At 39.6% G+C, this 21,517-nt stretch overlaps 2 protein-coding genes across 2 annotated transcripts; one reads left to right on the forward strand and one right to left on the reverse strand.

The window, feature by feature from the left end:
- Window positions 1-929: 929 nt before the first annotated feature.
- On the reverse strand, window positions 930-16,285 carry LOC127973041 (olfactory receptor 52E4-like). Its single transcript, XM_052577074.1, has 3 exons — window positions 16,090-16,285; window positions 3,542-3,606; window positions 930-1,886 (listed from the first exon to the last, which is right to left on the reverse strand). Exons 1-3 carry the CDS (start codon window positions 16,283-16,285, stop codon window positions 930-932), a joined length of 1,218 nt encoding a protein of 405 aa, XP_052433034.1.
- A 1,399-nt stretch (window positions 16,286-17,684) lies between these two features.
- On the forward strand, window positions 17,685-18,662 carry LOC127972785 (olfactory receptor 52E4-like). Its single transcript, XM_052576561.1, has one exon. It carries the CDS (start codon window positions 17,685-17,687, stop codon window positions 18,660-18,662), a length of 978 nt encoding a protein of 325 aa, XP_052432521.1.
- Window positions 18,663-21,517: the final 2,855 nt, after the last annotated feature.

The following is a 21,517-nucleotide window of genomic DNA, read 5'->3' on the forward strand; positions in this document are numbered from 1 at the left end:
ACCCTGGAGTTAGTTCACTCTCCATCCATGCAGCTATACTGTATGTGCGTAGTTTTGCTATGCCTGAATATAGTAATGCTACAGTTTCCTTTGACTTTTCCATCTTTGACTTTTCCAGCTTCTAAGCTGGCATTCTGCTATAGTGATGCCACGTGCATGTACAGTATTGATTGGATGATTGGATTATTAGTTTTCTAATCAGTAGGGGTTGAGACCAGAGACCAAGTGCAAAAGTGCATAGGGCCCAGAGGCCTAAAGGGGGCCTGATACTTTGCAGTGCTAATTTTAGAGAGGTTGCCCCTAAATAAATGAGATAATAACAAAAATTAAGAAATTAAGATTTTATATGTGTATATGTATTTATATTATGTATTTTTTATCAATAATCAGGAAATTGGTATCTTAATTCATGTTTATCTTTTATTCTTTATTGTACAGTAAATACAGAAATAACAAAAAGTTATAGCAACAGAGAGACAATAAAAAAAAAAACTTTTCAGCAGATCTCAGACATACTTGTGAAAATGGATCCTTGGTTTTAATTATATGAATGATATGAACATGATATGAACAAACATGACAGCTAACAGCATTTGGGTGGATGAAACCTTAGGGTTATATTAAATATTTCAGTGTAATACAGTCCGCTCAGAAAAAAAAAATTCAAATAGCTTGTACAATTTACAGTGCATTTTGTTGTTTTGTCTTGGGGTCCGTAATTAAGAACACAGTACAAACTGCATATTGCAGCTGATCACCAACACACATCACGTCTCAAACGCCCACATGTTCGGGTGTAGCAGAGTGAATTTAACTATTTCTACACATTTAATTTCCACATAATGATTAAAAAAACATTTATGAAAAAATATATATAATTTTTCAAATAGGTATTTTAATTCCGAACGATGGAAGAACACAAACATTTATTACCGTCGTTTTGAAAAGTAATTTCTTATTGGCGAAATTCTGTTTTTAAGCAGTTTTTGAATTAAGACTCTGATTTCAGCTGTGTTTAAAACATAAATTATGGGATTTAACATTGGTGGAAGAGACAATGAAAGAGATCCACTGATGACTCTGGCATTGGGGGTGGGAGTAGTAATTAATGAAGCAAAAAAAATGCATATGACAGGAAGAAAGAAAGAGACGACCAGCAAAAGGTGAGACACGCAGGTCTTTAGTGCTTTTAAACGTGCTTCCCAAGTTGTAATTTTACTTAAGGCAAAAACAATGCCCATATATGACAGGACTATAATGAACAATGGTGATACAAGGAACAAAAATACGATGAGGTTTGTTAAGAACATATTAATGCTGTTGTCATTGCATGCCATCACCAACAATGCTCCATTATCACAATAATAACTCTCTACCACATTAGATTTACAGAATGAAAGTCGTGTCATCAAAGACGCTGCCAGGGCCACCAGAGAAGTATTAAATGCCCATATTATTACAAACACTAAAGACATGAAAGTATTATTCACTATGGCATGATACCTTAATGGCAAACAAATTGCAATGTAGCGATCAAATGCCAGAACAACAAGAGTGGCACTTTGCAGAGTAACAAAGAGGTTCACAAAAAACATGTTAACCAAGCAAGCATTGTAGGTCATGTACTGTGAGTCAGAAAAAAAAATCTTCATTGTGTTAGGAATCCAAGCATTAGTTTCACCAAGGTCAGCCAAGGCCAAGTTAAACACACTAATGTATTTTGGACTGTGCAAACTTCGTTCCAGAGCAATAATGAGAAGGACTGCAGAGTTCCCAATTACAGCAATAAAATAATTGACACACAAAAATATATAGTAATAACTCCTGTATGGTATACCTTCAAGTCCAGTGATGAAAAAGTATTCTGGATGAACAATAGACATATTCTGGACAAAACTTGCATTTAAAAAACTCATGGCAGCTTTGTGCTTGATGATTTGAACAAGCTAAAAAAAAGGAATTACCATCAAGACAAACAACATTTAGGGAATTCACAAAATTGTCATCTTACTTTTCTATCAACTATTTTCAAATGCTGCAAGTATACATTTGTATGAAGTTTCTGCATAATATTTCAATCACAAACCTGTATACAAGTTTTAGAGCGAGAGCACACAATGACTATGAAAGTCTAAACACCTGTGAGCTGCTTTGAATATTACTCATCTGTAATTGCTCGTCCTTGTTTTCTTGTTACAAAGATCATTGGACATTTGCGTCATTGAATCCAAATATATCTTCTGAATCATCTCTTGAGAGATTTCAGACAACACAATGATGTAATACTATGCTGACGTTAATGATCTGGCCACTGCTTTAGTTTTGATATAATTTTTTTTTCACTAGTCTGCAAACAGGCCTCAGAGTTGCCCTTTGTGTTCTCAGATATAGTTATTGTTAAGTCTGTAATGTGACACCAGCAGCATTACAGCTTACTAGCTTTTAAGTGACTTATTTAAGTTTAAGTTTAGCTTGTCCATGCATTGGGCTTTACAGCAAGGTGGAAATGGCTGAGATCCACTGAGGGGACAATTCAAATATGCATACACCTATGTAACAACCAGTGTTGGGCTCATTGGTCAAAAATATTATTTAATATTCACTACTCTTTTAAAAATTATAATTACTTTAAAAAAAATTACTACTATAAGGGAGTGATCAGTACACTATTACTTTTCCATTACACCCCACACAACTGGTAGGCCTTATTGTGTCTTTCTCCCCAAAATTTTGACTTGTACGCCTCTTTGTGAATGTCAAGGTATGTTTATATGTATCATATTTAGAAGTATTTATTTTCCACTAAATTATGTCATCTGATGGCCATTAGTGGTTTTCAGAGCTCCCTCTGTGATCTCCCTTTGATTTCACATTCAAGATTGCTGTTATGAAGATGGTTGGCTGCATATACTTCACTCATATCACATTATCATTATTCCCTCCCTATCTAGAGGTTGAATATCATATGACATTCTGCGTTATGTCTGAGTAACACAATACTTGTGTCCCAATTCAGTATTTGCATCCTTTGATCCTTCCAAGGCTAAATGCATCACAGGAGTACAACCACTTCTCCAATTTCAACGTGGTAAAAGGGGAATTTAGCCCCCGGCTGATCCTTCGTCGAATATGCCAGTGTTCTGACAAAAAATGGTACCTATCAAAACTGTATCTATCCTACTGTAAGGGTAAGTACAGGGCCGGGGTAGGTGTACATGCTAATAAAGCCTCACACCTTATGTGTCGAGGAAGTCGTGGCCTAACGGTTAAGAGTGTTGGACTTGCAATCCAAGGGTTGTGATTTTGAGTCTCGGGCTGGCAGGATTTGTAGGTGGGGGGAGTGAATGTACAGTGCTCTCTCCACCTTCAATACCATGACTGAGGTGTCCTTGACCAAGGCATCGAATCCCCGACTGCTCCCTGGGGGCTGCAGCATTAATGGCTGCACACTGCTCTGAGTGTGTGTTCATGGTGTGCGTGTGTGTGTGCACTTTGGATGGGTTAAACGCAGAGCAAGAATTACGAGTATCGGTCACCATACTTGGCTGTATGTCACATCACATTCACTATTAATATCAAGCTGGAAGAAAAATCTGATCGGTAGCCCTTTTCACATTTGAATTATGCTACCATCTGTTTTAAGGGGAGGTAGCAAAATCTGACGGTAACAAATTATCAGAATACCGTCCATTCCTCACTCAAGCCTGCTGGGTGTGATTATGTGTTTTTCGTTGTGAAAGCGAAACTACTTTGTTTGGCCTTCCAAAAGAGGACACAACCATAAATCAGTGGTTAAGTTGTTTTTGCAACACTGTTCCAGAACAGTTCAACCCAAATATTCAAGGGTTAGTTCATCCAAAAATGAAAACAATGTAATTAATGACTCACCCTCATGTCTTAAGAAATGTCCAAACCTGTAAGACCTCTGTTCATCTTCAGAACACAGTTTAAGATATTTTAGATTTAGTTCGAGAGCTTTCTGTCCCTCCATTGAACATCTATGAACGGTATGCTGTCCATCTACAGAAAGGTAATAAAAACATCATCAAAGTAGTCAATGTGACATCAGAGGGTCAGTTAGAATTTGTTGAAGCTTCGAAAGTACATTTTGGTCCAAAAATAACAAAAACTACAACTTTATTTAGCATTGTCTTCTCTTCCGGGTCTGTTGTTAGCGCATTCACAAGACTGCAGTGTAGTGATAACCGGTTCACGAATTAATCACTCGAAGTAACCGGATCTTCTTGCACCAGTTCTACTGAATCGTTTGAAATGGTTTGCGTCTCCAATAAGTATTAATCCACAAATTACTTAAGCTGTTAACATTTTTAATGTGGCTGACACTCCCTCTGAGATAAAAACAAATATCCCAGAGTAATTAATATACTCAAACAGTACACTGATTGAACTGCTGTGAAGTGAGAACTGAAGATGAACACCGAGCCAAGCCAGATAATGAACAAAACATTGACTCATTTGGAACGACATGAGTCATTAATGACATCATTTTCACTTTTGGGTGAACTAACCCTTCCAGATGGGTACAGCGTATTTTATGGAGGACAGTTTTCTGAACCTGCAGAGTAGCCTACAATGTGTCTTCACACAAAGGCTATTTCTATAAAGTGGGGCAGTTCCAACTTTGCAAGAACAGGCGCTTCTGACTCACAGCCTGCAATTATGTTTTTTATATTTAAAAAATTTGCCACTGATGATTCAAAGGTGATTTTAAGAGCAGTGTAGAATAGTGCTTGTTGTTTGTCGTTTCTCTGATCATCAATGCAGACATGGTTTTATGTGTACACAGCGCGATATGCAACTCAACTTTAAAAAAAAAATATAAGTCATTATAATTAGCAATTATGTCCCCACTGAATGCAACAAATGGCTCGTTTTTAATGGGTTTTATTGTTTTTGTTTTTGCCGGGAGACAGCATGACAATTTGGTAAGGGCTGTATAACATGCTGGAGGTTATTCGGCCAATCACAACGCATTGGATAGCTGGTCAATCAGCATACACCTTGCTTTTCAGAATGATGAGCTTTGTAAAAATCATTGTTTTTCAGAAAGGTGAGGCATAGAAGAGCAGTAATAATGCACATTATGTGTAAATCCCCATAAACACATTGCATTAAACCAAATACAAAACATATTGTTATTTTTATCAACGTCATATTACCCTTTTAAGTATGGCTACTGTTGTCTCTGGAAAACTTTTACCCTGCAAGCTCCAATCCAGAAGCCAGAAACACGGAAGTGTGGAAAAAAACGCTAATTACTTGTTCAAAATAAGTCCTTTTTAAAAAGAGTATATGTGAGTTTATGTGATTTTGGATTTGGTACACAAAGAAAATTCGGAAGTTTAAAGAGGTTCGTCTTCGGAAATGGGAATTATGAGCATGCATACTGATTGATAGATCTGCAGCAAATCAGCTGTCTGTGAGTGATCAGCTCCAGAGAAAGAAATTCGAAGGACCTGTCCAAATACCCACACTTGTGGCCTTTGCATATGACCACTACTCAGATGATGAATTTCCTATATTTGGCCCATGTGTTCCAGTGGATGTGATGTCTGGAAGTGTGTGTAGAACCTTTGATTGCCTAATGGGACACATTTACAATGTTATTAAAGAGCTTTTTTTTAATTTCAGTTATTAAAAATAAAAGTTTTAAGTTCAGTTATTTTAAAATAAACTTCTAAATGTCTGTTCTCTAGTCACTATAACAGATGATACAACTTAGTAATTGTGGTGCTTCTAATTAAGTAACAAAAAGCAGTTGCAAATGTTGTACAAAATACACATACTAATCTTTGCACCAAAAAATGTGCATGTTGGGACATGACCAGATCAAAAGGCAGGAGATGCTGCTCGCAGTCAACATAAAATATTTATTGACTGCAAAATATGGCTTACATTTTATGAGCAAAAATCTACAAGACATAAAGAACATAAACAGGGGACACTCTGACCCTCCTCTCTCTTCCTGTTGTGTTCACCCTCTCTCAAGTAGCCAAGACCGCAAGTGTGGGTATTTTGAGAAGACTAAACAATGGTTGAAACCACACCATTCACTCCATACATAAAAATTGTATCTAAAGAAAGAAAAAATTATTGTGAGTTATATTTATTATTAGTAAAGTAGATTACAAAAGTGACATTTTGATGATCTCTAAAAAAATTTCAGGGTAAACTCCCATGTTTGTACGCATTAGTGTTGAGTTCCTCTAGTTTTATTATGCAATACATTATAGCAAAAGACATAAGCAGAAAATATTATGTTTCGAAAAGGTATTTTTGTAAGGTGACAAAGCCATTGCCCTTCTAAACAACTTTTTAATGATGTTTTGATCTACAGTACTCAAGGTGACTGGAGACTGGATTCTCCCAAGTGTCAGAGCGGTTTTTACATGGTCCCCTGTGCATCAACACGTAATTTGTCATCTATTATGAGTGCTGCTAATTAACAACTGAAGTTTGACGAACAGAAATTCTGAGATGTAGATTGTATTGCAACTTTTTCTGAATGTTTCACTGAAATGTCTTACTGTTGTAGAATATATCAGTCATTAATGACTGAATCATATTTAAAACTGTCACCCTGTCCCGTATACGGGACACCTACATTTACTTCATTATATTACAAATAAATCTAATCTAATCTTGACAAAATATATATCATGGTAAAGGTCCAAGACTCCAAAATATATATTTTACCAACCAACCCTTAAAATCTACATTATAACAGGAGTTTTGACGTTTGTTTAAAAAAAGACTTCTTCGTTGCCTTTTTCTCTATCACATTTTAGAAATCATCAGAAAATATATATGAACTAAAAACTTAAAATCTCAAAATTCATCCTTTAAAACCCATTTTAAAATCAGACATTGCATTACCATGTAAATGGTACATCAATATCATGTTACAAAATGTTTTCATTCATGAATTATAATAATTTAAGTTTGAAAAGTGCACTATAAAGTCTATGTTCAAAAATGTGAGTGACAGTTAAGGGGTTATTAGTCAGCATCATTATACAGTAATTTCCGTTAATCCTCAATTAGAGTTGATATAAATATGCATTCATGTATATTTTTTCCTAAAAAAGTTTTTACCTTTCCTGGCTCAATGAATTAAATACAATGAATGTTTTATTGTATTACATATCTTATGATTCTATTATTACAATATAGAGGGAATAATTAAGAACTCTTATGGTATGCTGTGTTATAGCAGAAACGATTAGATGATCACATTTATTGTTAATATTCTAAAATTAAGAAATTAACTCTGAAGTGTTTAATGACTACAGCAGAGAGAGTCCAGATTTGAAACTAAATCTGTGTGATCATTGTATTAAACAGTACTATACTGTCAGGCATAATTAGTCTTATATTGAATTGCTCAGTAAAGTTGTCAAAGATTTTACATTTCTGATCTAGCTGTAAGAGTAAACGGCTCCTTCAAATGAGGTCTTGAAATGCTGCCTTTGTTTACCAGGCCACAAAGAATACAATAAATGTGTCCTTTCCGGCCCCTACCATCATAAGATTCATTGTGCACTGATGACAACAGCATTTTTATTTATTTATTTGTTTGTTTAAAGGTGCCATATGCAGAAATTGAGGTAAAAATATCCATAACATGACCTACATGCATCAAAAGAATGAGAAGAAATAAAGGCGATGATGTCATTAAAAAAATGTCAAGTTATAGTGCTGCAGAGATATCAACCTTAATTAGCATTAGCATTACTAGCCCCGGCCCGGCAGGTGTTGTAATACCAGTTTCGGCCGTGAGAGGCGGTATGCGGGCAACATAACCACCAGCCAACCTGCAACGAATACACGAATAACTCGCAGGGCGTACCTGGACCTGATGTCAATCGTGTGGAAAGTACAGCCCACTACTTTCAGTTCAGAGAAGAGAGCGGAAGGATAGTTGAAACCCTTGGCAAAAGACCAACACCCGCTACAGGGAAACAACCGCGCTCGGAATCACAAATCAAATCCGATAAGAATAACTTACCAGAGTAAACATCGGCACTGCTTTTAATCGCTGGAGACAACTGATGGACCTGAAAGAAATGAGGTTTGACTCCGAACTTGCAAGTTAGATGCTGTTAGTATTTCGCTAGAAGTTTGTTTTATATGTTTGTGTATTTGTTTTCGGGAAGTTATAACATAGAAATGTATCGAAGGCTGTTCGATAAACGTGCTAATGTTAACGATGGCTAACCGTAGCTGCGTTTGATAATTAGCTAGCTATAACTTAACGTTACCCATTTTATTATATAGGGCTGTGCATGTCTTTACTCATGTACATCTCATCTGTTACGAATAGATTCGCATGTTGCCAGGGTAATCCGCAGCGTGTGTGTAGGTTATCTTCCTGTCTGTGTCTCCCTGTCTCTCTCTCTCTCTCTCTCCCGCTGTCTCTTTAATTGATTGTAGGTGTCGCTGATTGGGACTGAGCTGGTTGGTGACTGGAAGGATCGCGGCAGTATTTAAGCCACCCGGCGGAAGGAAACGTTGGCTCCCCGCTCTCCTGGCGTTTTTATAGTTGATCTTGCGGTGTGATCCGTGTTAGCGATAGATCGCTGTTGTAGACATTTGTTGTCAACCATTCACTCAAATAGTGGCTTGATTGTTATATTGCTTTATGTCCGGTGTTTCGCTCCCCCTCCATGTTTAAGTGGCGCTTGGTAGGGAGGTGGCTGCCTGTTTGTTATGTTCGTTTTCTCCTGTTTATGTTGGCAGGGAGGTAAGCATTTGTGTTTTATTTGTTATTTGATTTTCAGGTTAGTTTGAATATAAAATTAGTTTTGTTTATTGTAATTTACTTTGGCATATTGCCCCTCCCGAAGTTATGATGTTTCTTTTGTTTATTTAATTGAATAAATTTATTATCTACCCTTTAATTCCTGTGTGGTGGTTGAGATTAACGGGGATGAGAGCGGGGACCCCAGGGATCTTTCCTAGAGGGATCCCTGTTAATTGTTACGGGTTACTTTTATTAGGTCTTTGAGTAGACCTTTTAGTTAGTCATTCGTAACACATCAGTAAAGACGGTCCTGTAATTAGGAGTATATCTCCAGTACGTGTGTTCAGATCAGGATTGCCAGGTTTTCACAACAAATCCTGCCCAGTTGCTTCTCAAAACTAGCCCAATCTCGCTTCCAGAAGGTTCCCCGATAAAACATTGCTTCCCGGGGTTAAAATATAGTTTTTTTTAGCAGGGTTGCCTTGGTATAATTCGCATTTTAGGGGCTAAATATCATGTTATTTGTATTGGGGTCGCTGTGACCAGCGGACATGAAAAACAACCACCACAGACTTGGCAACACTGGTTGGCATTTACTACACGGAGCCGTAATTCACTGACAATCTACACAACATCGATGTTAAAATCGCAGGCGATTCTTTGTCGATTTTGAAAGCGATTTTGTGTTAGTTGTCGGTAGACTAAGGCTCTGTGCAGTTACTGCCGCTCCACCTGAAGCAGTGTTGCCAAGTCTGCGGTTGTTTTTCATGTCCGCGGTTTGAAGCAATCCCAATACCAATAACGTGATGTTTAGCCCCTAAAATGCTAATTTTACCAGGGAAACCCTTCCCAAAAATCTATATTTTAACCCCGAGAAGCAATTTTTATCGGGAAACCTCCCGGAAACGCGATTGGGCTAGTTTTGGACTAGTTTTAAGAAGCAACTGGGCAGTATTTGTTGTGAAAACCTGGCAACCCTGATCTGAATGCACATGCTGGAGATATACTTCTAATTACAGGAGCGTCTTTACTGATGAGAGGTGCATGAAAATCGCATTCGATTTTTCACACAGCCTTATGTATCATAACTAACCTGCTCTGTCTAGTCTGTTGGTCTCCGTGTCCTCTTTGCTTTGTGGTTTTTCTGTGCGTGAAAAAATTGATGTGTGGCGTGAAAGCGTGTGAAAAGAGTCAATTGCAACTCACGGTGAATGCTTGAGAGTTGGCACATTAGTTCTCATGCAGAATAAAGGACAGGTTGATTATTGCTGTTTAGGGTTTGTATTAATCTATGATGTGTCCCTGTTTGCCTACAGGGACATAAAAAAATAAATTAAAAGTGATACGTGGACCAAGGTGTCTGAGATTGTTCATTTTAAGTAAAGGATCATAATATTTCGTCCACAACAATATTTAATGAGGTTATAACTCCTTGTGGTTAGTCACGAGATCAACAAGCTTGTTTGCTTTGCGGGCGCTTTAAATACAAAAATAAGCATTCGATCTTCGTTCGAATCTTCGATCATCTGAGCGCTCACAAATCTTTCTGCAGCGTCGTGAGCAGAGCGGCAAGAGCGATTTTTGACGCTCTAGACGCCGGTGGTGTGAACGCACAGTTAGGCTTCAGCTATGGCTGTAGTGTTTTTGTGAAAATAGGGGCGGAGCATAGAGACTATGCCGTTTCTCGTTTGTTACTCTAGAGTAGACCAATTCAATTTATTGAGGCATACTGCCCCCATCTGTTATGGAATGTGGAGTATGACTTGATTTTTTTTGCCAAACATTACAGATGGCACCTTTAAGCAGATTTACACTTTTGTAGTGTAAATTTATTTTGTAATGTAACATGTAAATCTTTGTAAAAACAATATAAATTGTTTTCAGGTTATATTTTATAAATTCTCATAATTCATTCCAAATTTCTGGAACTAAAAAATTCCACCACTAATTTGGTTATTTGAAAGGCCTCTTAGTATTATCGACAAAGAGAATATGCGGAAAAAAAAACTTAGAAAAAATTACTATCTACAGCCTGTTTCCTAGCCTGACTACGTCAGACTTCCTACTTCCGCTCAATTTCATTTCGCTTCTGTACTCAGTCTGATACAGCGTCAGAGCTTTCTGTTTGCCACCGGTCTGGAAACAGCCGGGCCAATCAACAAACAGAGGGCGGGCTGAGAGCCGTGACGTAGATGCTAAACGCCGAGTTTTACATTGTAGGTTAGAGAAATCGAAAACCGAAACGACCGCGGAAATGGGAAACGAGACACGGGATGCAATTCGCTCTGTTATGGAGAACATTCAACTCTTTTTCAAACTGCAAAAGTCGTGTACAGCCATGTTCACTCCGGTATTTCGCTCGCATCATCATGTGTTTACAACAGGTTTACAGTGGAAGTTCAATCATAGATTTGAGTTCGATGCATGATGTCTGTGCTTCGATGCGGCTGTACAGACGCATAACATACGTCATAACTAAACGTATCTGATTGGCTTACGGGTAACCAATGATTTTAAACTTCAGACATGCGCCCCCTAGCGAGAGAGAAAACACTTCTCTATTATGCCATTCCAGACTCTGTCTACGAAGCAAAGTGAAGTAGCAGAGTCTGGTATTACTAGGCTACCTGTTTCCATCCGTCTGGCCTTTTACTGATAAAATGTTCTACGTGATGACGTCATCCCTAAAAATCAAATTGTCACATAATTTTGGTAAATTTCCTTTGAGCTGTTTCAATACATAATTTCACCTATTGCGTAAACTAGTCCTATTTAGTCCTATAGTCCTATAAACTAGTCCGTTGCTGTGCCGCTTGAGTCCGATGTAGACATGGTATAAGTTGTTTCCACTTTATATAAAAAAAAAAAAACAAATAAAATAAGTGATCATGCCAGCTCCTCTCTCGCGCAGTTATGAATTACCAGTCCCTCCAGAAAAACGCGATTATGCGATCGCTTGATTTAATGCATAATCCGCCAAAGGCCGCATAAATTACCGATTTCAGAAAGCAAAATATGCGGGGCTAGCATGATTTCATAATCCCTGTATTTTCATTGCAAAAAACTCACATTTATATTAGCAGAAAGTTGAAAAATGTTGCGTTTACTTCACACAAGTAAAGCGAAATTTTCCCCTAGTGCCATAGGAACCTTATGAAGTGACGTAATTACGTGACGTGAATATCATATGCAAACCCCGCGGTGAAACCAGGGTGAAACTTGAAGCGCGCAAATCATTCTTATTTGCCGAAAAAAATAAGCGCAAAAGAACGCGAGAAGCAGTTTCCCGATTTGTTGACAGTGACAGTGGAGCCAAATTATATTGCGAGAACTTGCGAAAACTGCGGTTTGATGAAATAGAGAAAAAAGGTGATTCCCCCAACACCCCCTTCTCACTACGCTACTAACACTGTTGTAGTTTCATTCAGAAGTTGATGCAACTTTACAGTTGTAAGATTGCACTTTTTTGTTACAGAACAGTACCAAAAACTTACAGTTGTAATTATATTCGTAGTATGTAAAATAATTTACGTTGCAGTAAGAGATTGCAACTTAAATATTCTGTGATTTAGTATGCTCGCTTATCATGGGAAGTAACAAGAAATTACTCTTTACATTAAGGTATTAGCCTAGTGAGAAAAAGGTGTTGGGGGAATCACCTTTTTTTTCTCTTTTTCATCAAACCGCAGTTTTTTTCAAGTTCACGCAATTTCATCGCATAAAATGGCAAAAATATCCTGCATATTCCATCACATTTTTTAAGAAAAGGATTTTTGCCTGCAACAATCACAAAAAAAATCTGTGTTTTTCTGGAGGGACTGAATTACTAACTCGACAATGCAGTCTATTCATTGTCATAATAAAGTACAATCAGCCAAACATTGAAAATCATACAATTTTAGTCCCCCTCACTCCATAACAAATACATTAAATGTAATAGTAGGACAGAACTCAGAACAAAGCAGGAACAAAAAAAAAATTAAATAGAGGAAGCTACTAACAAGCTAAAACAAATTAATTAAATTATTGTATTTCATGTTCCAATATCCACGTAAAACAAAATGTGCTTGGCAGTTGGCATAGTAATATCACGGGGGTAGGTCACGCTGAACATTTCGATCAGCTATGTCGGTAAAAATTTTGAAGCGCTAAATATTTTTTCTTAAAAGAAATCTTTGGATGTAAACCTAGCTACAGATCATCTGTTACTGTGTTGTACAGTACATACCAAATATAACCAGAAGAGGGTGACACAGACATCATTTCTTGGAAACTCTTATGAATGACCATCTCTAATCCCTATATGGGTAAACCATGAAGAAATAATTTACAGTACTAGTAAAAATTTGGATACACTTAATTTATTCTTATTACTATTTTCCAATATTCAAATTTTGTATGCCAAATTAGTTTAATAACCTTCTATAACCTTCTTACTTTTCACAATGGCTGACAAATAATAAGGAAGGGAAAATGATATCAGGTGATACATGAGATGAGTCTTTAATTCTACTAAATATTGACTTTATTTATTTTATTTTTTTTTGTGTCAAACCTGTGAAAAGTGCAACTGACACTTTTTTAAATCACTTAACTATGTGTATTTGGTTGTGTTTGTGTGAATAGCAGCACTAATTCATCCAATTAATTCCCTCTGGATTGTAACAGTGTCCTAAGAAATATTACAACAGTATTGTAATGAATATTAATTGTTTTTAAGTGCCTCCTAAAAGGCTGAGAATTCAATCTGTGATTCATGCAATTATTGCATCCAGCTGCCACTGATCACAGAGTGAGTATAATAAGGTACAATGTATATCAGGTTTTCGCTGAGGAGCCGAGCCAGTGACCCAGAAGGCTCAGCGGTGGTACAGCAACCGTGGCGACGGGACGTGTTGTCTCTGTTCCCTCTTTCAGGGAACGAGGGTTACCATACGTAACAAAGATGTTCCCTTTCAGTCGGTCACTCTAGACATCACCTGGATGACCGATGAAATTGGGTCCCTACCAAAGCCATTGGTGCTGCCCCTTCAAGTGCCCTGTGCGTGCCACATGCGCCCCTATAAGGAGTTGGCCGGAGCTCGGAACAAGTAGTTCCACTCACCATTGTCAAAGAACTACCTCACTAGGTGAGATTGGAGAACACTGGGAAAACATACCCGTTCCGCTTGGAACCGGGACACTGCGAAAGCCCCATCCTTCCCCAAGGAGTTTTCGGGAGCAAATACACATATAGCATCCATTTAATTTGAGGTGATTAAAACCCTCTTAGAAAGGCAGAAGTCTGCCAGGGAAACACAGGCTCTAAGGCTATATGGGACGTTCAGCTGCATCCAGCTGCCAAGGGTGATGGAGGATCTCAACAGGGTCTACAGTACGGACACTCTGGAGCAGTTTAAGCAAGCCGACACTAACCAGTGCCTCTCAGTGCCACTACCAGTTTGAGGTGAGAACACAGGAGGATACCGGCTCTACACGAAGATATAACCCACCGAACTTGTTAGGGGTCACCCAGCTCGCAGCTCTACAAATATCTGTCAGCTAGGCACCACGAGCCAGCGCCCAGGAGGATATAACACTTCTAGTTGAGTGAGCTCGCAACCTGAATGGCCAGGCTCACCCTGTACTTGATAAGCCAGAGTTATGGCATCTACAAAAAAGTGGGCCATCCTCTGCTAAGAGAAGGCATTCCGCTTCTGCCGGCCTCCGTAACAGACAAAGATCTGGTCTGAGGTCCTGAAGCTTTGTGTCCAGTCTATGTATCATCTCAATGTTCGGATGGGACAGAGCAAAGCCAGGGCTGGGTCTGCCTCCTCCAGTGGCAGCGCTTGTAGATTCAACACTTGGTCTTTGAAGGGTGTAATGGGAACCTTGGACACGTAACCAGGCTGGGGCCTCAGGAATACCTGGGAGTCAGCTGGCCCAAACTCTAGGCATGAATCGTCAACCGCAAATGCATGCAGGTCCCCCTACCCTCTTGATGGAGGCCAGTGCAAGCAGGAGCAGATTTTTCAATGATAGAAACTTTAGCTCAACTGAATGCAAAGGCTCAAATGGGTAGGCCCAACAGGACCCGAGCCCGACAGGTTTCGACCCAAACCCGACAAGTACATTTTGATTGACAGTTTGTTGATAGCCCAAACCCGTTTACAGCCCGACATTATTCAAATGTGCACACACACACAGCTCTTTTGCCTTTTGACAAGAATGAGTCATTAATACATGTTTTACCATAACTTATTAATAACTAACTTAGACTAGACCACTTGGAAGTTGGAATAAAGAAATAAAATAAGTCCTTTGTGACATCTTAAACTCTCAGCACTCTAAACATAGGCATAGGCTTATTTAGCCTATAAATAGACCAACGCACCAATAAAAACGAGTCTTTATTAATATATTAAATTAAGATAAATTTTACATTAAGATTATATTTGGGAATAACAAAATGAAGATAAAGGCTCCGTCGGATTTGCTTCGCCACTAACAGCTGACATTTAATAAAAGAATAATGCCAACATTAGCGTAAATACTCTGTCCACATTGTGCATTTAAGACTCAATGAATATTTAGATATCATTTGAAAAACCTTTACTCACAGAGATTAGGCTAAGCCTACATGTTTTTGTGGAGGAAAATTATTGAATCCACTGTAGATGGCTTCAGTGCGTTCCTGCGCTCACTGATGGTGCGTCATGATTCACTCATTATTCTCATTATAAATATGGTCAAAACTTTTCCACACCTCAGACTTTGCTTCGGTTGCTGGTGTAACCAAAACGTAATCACCAGAGGCAAGCCTCCATTATACCTACTCAGCATCCATTTTCACATCTTTCTCACACTAATCGAAACAAATCACATGACCGCTCGTTTACCCCACAAACCGGAGCGCAAGTCCGAGCCTGGCCCGAGCCTGCGTAAGATGATATAAATTAAGCCCGAACCCATTGGGTCCCATCGGGTCCGGTCGGGTTCGGGCAAAGATCTTACGCTCTACATAGAGGGGGGCTGGGAAGGATTTAACCTCCTGGCCCCTCTAAGGAACCTGATGATGAGGTCATGCTTACCTATAGACTTCCCATTCACAGGGTCATGGTACGCAGCAATAGCGGCAACCTGGACTTTGAGGGTGGAGGGAGACAGCCTTCGCTCCAGCTCTTGCTGTATAAAGGAAAGCACGACTGCAATCGGGCATCTTCAGGGGTCCTCTCAATGAGAAGAACACCACTTGACAAACAGGTTCCACTTCAAGGTATAAGCGTGTCTCGTAGACGGTGCTCTTGCTGAAGTGATGGCATCCACTACCTCTTGGGGTAGCTCACCTAGAACCTCTGCATCCTGCAACCCACTGGATACCGCTTGTACGCTATTTGAAGAGGGCCCAGCACGTTCCGTGGGTTGCTCCACAGGATTGGAGGTGCAAGAGGAGTGATGGTCCCCAGAGGGTTGGTTGCCTGCGAGGTTTGCTACCACTGTAATCCTCAAACCACCCGCGCTACTGCCGAAAGTGGTTTTCATCTGTCGGCTGCCAGAACGAGCCCCAGATCATGGTAGCAGCAATGGGACTCCGCCCCCCTGAAGATAGCAGAGCCTGGTTCTCAGCTCTGAGATGGTCATCTTCCCGCAGTGACACCAAAACACGTGAGGCAGCAATCGTGGCCATCACCTGTTGCCAGGTAATGACCGCACCCAGAAACAGACGAGTGAAACAGCATCCTTATAAGGACGATCCGTCGTCTTTACAAAGACGCACCCGTGAAGCTCTTTTAGCGAAATTTGCTCTTTTAGTGCCAATGCGCACAGGGGAATTTGCCGCTTGCAACACGACAGGGGGTAGTGCAGCCTGAAGTGTGCAACCAACTTGACACAGGAACGGCCATGGCTGAAGCGCCATCTCGCCAACACACAAAGCTTCCAAGAGAATGCTGAACTAATAGTTCACAGCAGACCCAGTTGAGCATAATGATACTAACGCTCTGCTCCGAAGCGAAAAGCTGGTATGCATTGCACCTGCTGCCTCATTATACTTTTATATTATACTGCCAATGTGAATTGACTCATTTAGTTAAACTCAAAGTAGATTGGTCTATCGAAGCATCAACGTGACGTTAAGAGTGACCGACTGAAAGGGGACCTGGACTAGTGGGCCTTCTATGTTCAAACCATCTAAACCTGGTGTTGCTGATGTGCTTAATATTATTCAGTCATATTAAATAATAATTTGGAATTTGAATGACTCACTTGGAAAAATGAATAAAATAACTAAGTTTAATCAACATTTCTTAAAATATCCATGATGCGGTCATATCAAATAATATTTTGGACTTGAGCAAGACTTTAGATTGTACCACACAAATCAAAAATGAATTTGACCTGACAAAACATGTTTTATGGTGGTCACTGAATGTTTTTTATTTAATGTTTCTTGTTGCTAAAGTTGATTTTAACATTTTTAACAATCAAATTTAGTAAAAAAAATATGTTGGATGTCCAAATGAAAGACACAGTTTCAACTGGCCCTCCAAACAAATTTGTTTTCCAGAAAATGTATTACAGCTTGCAAGTGTTACATCAGTGTCAGTGTTACAACTGTCAGTCAGAATAATCTCAGGAGATTTTTGAAAAAAAAAATATATATATTTGAATTCAATGACAAGGATATCCAGTGTATAGAGTAAATGTGCAGTAGGAAAGCATAATAGGTCTTTGTATTTACAGTTTAATTCAAAGTAGGTCACAGACAATGAAGTCACAGTAATTTTTTACTCTGACTTTGTAGGTTTATTTGATGTTATGAATTTATGCAATAGGTAATAGACAATGTTGTGTATTCCTTGCATTTATACAAATGTGTTGCTTATGTTTTTGTCGTCATTTCTATATTCAGCTTGGACAAAACACCAAATGCAAAGCTGCCATGAGTTCTGTAAGTCAAAGTTTTTCTGAGAATAAGTCCATTGTTTATCCTGAATACTTTTTCATCATTGGACTTTCAGGTATACCATACAGCACTTATTACTATATTTTCTTATTTATCATTTATATCTTTGCTGTAATTGAGAACTCTGTAGTCCTTTTTATTATAGCTGTTGACCGGAACCTGCACAGTCCAAAGTACATTGGTGTGTTTTACTTGGCCTTGGCTGACTTTGGTGAAACTAACGCACTGATTCCTAACATGATGAAGATTTTTGTTTTTGACTCACAGTACATCTCCTACAATGCTTGTTTGGCAAACATGTTTTTTGTTCACTTCTTTAGTACTATGCAGAGCCTCACTCTTGTTGTTCTGGCATATGATCGCTTCATTGCAATTTGTTTGCCATTAAGATATCACGCCATAGTGAATAATACTGTCATGACTGTAGTGTTTGTGGGATTATGGGGATTTAATGGTGGTGTTGTTGCCTTTGTTGTGTCTTCGATCACAAGACTTTCCTTCTGTAAATCCAACGTTGTACCTAGTTATTATTGTGATCATGGACCAATGTATAGGTTGGCATGTAACGATGTTAGCATTAATAGTTTCATGGCTAAACTCTGCACAGCTTTATATGTTGTAGCACCATTGCTCTTAATAGTGCTTTCATATGTGGGAATTTTTCTTGCATTAAGTAAAATAACAACTTGGGAAGGACGTTTAAAAGCACTGAAAACCTGTGTTTCTCACTTATTGTTAGTGGGATCATTTTTTCTTCCCATAACCTGCATATACATAACTGCAGTCATGGTTTCTCTTACTCCCAATGCAAGGGTCATTAGCACATCTCTGGCATATGCTGTTCCACCAATGCTAAATCCCATTATTTATGTTTTAAATACATCTGAAATCAAAGACTTAATTAAAAAATACCTTAAAAAGAGATCAACACGAATTGAGAGGGTTTCAAACTAACTATTTTCTTACTAATTACATTTTTGGTGTAAAATAAATTTGCATTAAAATACATTTAAAAAAATAGCAATCTATGGATTAAGAAGAAATCTGGGCACATTTTAACTATATATACTGGGTTATATACAATAAGGCTGTTCCACCGTGTAAAACTGTATAAACGCTCTTATTTATTATTGTATTTTTGTATCTATTACACCTTATTTAATGTGCCTGTATTGTACTGTATGCATTACTTTTTACTGACCCAAAGACAAAACGAACAAAAACAAGCAAAATGCACAAGCAACTTCAATCACTTTGTGTGTGCAGTCATTGCTATGCTGAAATATGTGCATATATTTCAGGTTACCCTTTTTAAGTTTCATCCACCCAAATGCTGTTAATTATTATGTTTGTTTACATAATTCAAATAATATTGTTTTAGAATGTACTCCTGTTTGAATATGCAGTCCAGTGGTAGATTTTCACATGAGCATGGTGATCTGAGATATATGCTGTTAAGGCTATTTTACTGTCTCTCTGTTGCAGTGTCTCATATGGCATTTTTGTTTTGCTATCTCTGCCTTCACTTTACACTAATGAATAAAAACTGAATGAAATATCAATTCATTTATGAAAACTTGAGGAATTTCACACAGAAGAATGTGAAAGTACTCAGTTGAATATTTCAGTGGTAATGTTGTTATCATCCATAAAATCGATTACAACAACCTAGTTTTGTTTGTCTCAACCAGTAATTATTGGGAGTAGGTACCACAATCCAATCCTAGCGTCTTCTGTGATGCAGCATCAAAATCACATCAACCAGAGCGTAATTGGGGACGCAATGTCGAAGTCACACCGATCTGAGTGCCCTTGGGGACACAGTGTCGAAGGCCCACCAAACTCCCTTAATGAAACTATAGAGTGCAGAGAGGAGCTGGAGTCAAGTCTTGGGGGGTCCAAACAGAAAAGAGATGCCAGGGCCGGAAGCAGAACCAGTCAAGTCTGACAGGATGAGAGGGAACAGTTCCAGACAAAAACAAAAATCAAAAAACACTTGGAGCCTAAGACAACATAACATGGCAGGACTAAGCAACCAAGACATGACGGTCACCAGCGAAGCATTAAACAACTTACAATGGTCTGACAAAAGACAGAGCACAATAGGAACCTAAATAGAGGAGAGCTAATGAGGAAAGAGTGGCTAGAGGTGTGACAGAAACAGAGTATTAAGGATACACGTTGGGAGGGGGAAAAAACACTGACAGCAGAACACATGAGCTGCCAAAACAAAACCCATGTGTTCAGAGACTAGGCACACAGACAACAAGACAAAAACACAGCAACTAAGACTTAAGGCATGACAGTACCCTTGGTGATGCGACATGGCCCAATAAACCTTGGTGCCAGCTTACAAGAAGGCACCCAGAGAGGCAGGTCCTTGGTGGAAAGCCATACCTTCTGACCACAAATGTACTGGGGAGCCAGAGTCCGGTGAAGGTCAACCGGCATTTTGATCCATCTGGAAGCTCGGACCAAGGCCTCCTCAGCCCTCCTCTAGGTGCGCTGACACCTACGGACAAAGACGGGACTGCAGCTTTGGGTTCCTGTGCAGGGAAAAGAGGTGGTTCATAACCGATGAAACATTGAAAAGGAGACATACCCGTAGACACCACTGGGAGGCAATTGTGGGTATAATTCAACCCATGACAACTGCTGACTCCAGAAGCTCGTACTCTGTGATACTAGACAGCGGAGAGCACGCTTGAGATCCTGGTTGGCTTGCACGGCCTGCCCATTGGTCTGGGGGTGGAAACCTGAAGACAGACTCGTAGAGGGCCCGATCTGTCTACAGAACTCTTTCCAAAACCGGGAGATGAATTGTGGTCCTCTGTCGGAGACCACATCAAACGGAAGACGTGGTCCACAATCACCTGAACGGCCTCCTTGGTGGAGGGGAGTTTGGGTAAGAGGATAAAATTGGAGAAGCGGTCCACCACCATCAGAATAACGGTGTTACCTCTTGACGGGGGAAGGCCAGTGACGAAATCAAGGGCCAGATGTGACCATGGATGAGAGGGAATGGGTAGAGGCTGTAACAGACCAACAGGAGACTGGTTAGAAGTCTTATTCTGAGTTCAAACGGAGTAAGCCAACACAAACTGCCTGATATCTTGGACCATGGATGGCCACCAAAATCGCTGATGGTTGGCAGCCAGCGATCTCCAAACCCCTGGATGACAGGCTACTCTGGACTCATGACCCCACCGAAGGACCTAAAAAACGCAGTGCAGCCGGTACAAACAACCGACCCCCCGGACACCCGCTTGGGACCTCCCCCTCCCACACATCCTCCCTCACCCATCCCTTGACATCCCAAGAAAGGGACCCCACCACGACCTCTCTGGAGAGAATGGTCCTGGGCCTCACCTCCTCCCCGGGATCCTCAAACAAACAAGAAAGGGCATCAGGTTTGACATTCTCAGAACCTGGCGATACGAGAGAGAAGTTAAACCGCCCCCAAAAAAAGCCCAGCCGGCCTTGCGAGCATTCAACCTCTTGGCAGAACAGATATAATCTAAATTCTTGCTCCCTCCAACCAGTGGCACCACTCCCCCAAGGCCAGCCTGACTGCCAGCAGCTCCCTGTTACCGATGTCATATTTGCTCGGCCGGGCTCTGACATTGAGAAAAGGCACAAGGATACACATTCCCATCCTTGGAGGACCGCTGTGACAGGACCATGCCTACCCAGACATCAGAGACATCCACCTCAACAATGAATTGCCATTCCAGATCTGGGAGACAAAGAACAGGAGCAGAGATGAAACAGGACTTGAGAACATCAAAGGCTCGTGAGCTTGTACATTC

Source organism: Carassius gibelio, chromosome B15 (genome assembly GCF_023724105.1).
Source record: "Carassius gibelio isolate Cgi1373 ecotype wild population from Czech Republic chromosome B15, carGib1.2-hapl.c, whole genome shotgun sequence".
In the NCBI taxonomy this organism is placed as follows: Eukaryota; Metazoa; Chordata; class Actinopteri; order Cypriniformes; family Cyprinidae; genus Carassius; species Carassius gibelio.

Bases quoted from the DNA above. Each gene is read 5' to 3' on its own strand.
- LOC127973041 (XM_052577074.1), bottom strand. From the start codon at position 16,285: ATGAAAACCACTTTCGGCAGTAGCGCGGGTGGTTTGAGGATTACAGTG. The intron at 3,607-16,089 runs GTGAGCTACCCC...AAATGTGAAAAG, and splicing joins GCAGGATGCAGAGGTTCTAG to GGCTACCGATCAGATTTTTC. The intron at 1,887-3,541 runs GTATGGTGACCG...AGTTTTGTCCAG, and splicing joins GTGATGTGACATACAGCCAA to AATATGTCTATTGTTCATCC.
- LOC127972785 (XM_052576561.1), top strand. From the start codon at position 17,685: ATGAGTTCTGTAAGTCAAAGTTTTTCTGAGAATAAGTCCATTGTTTAT.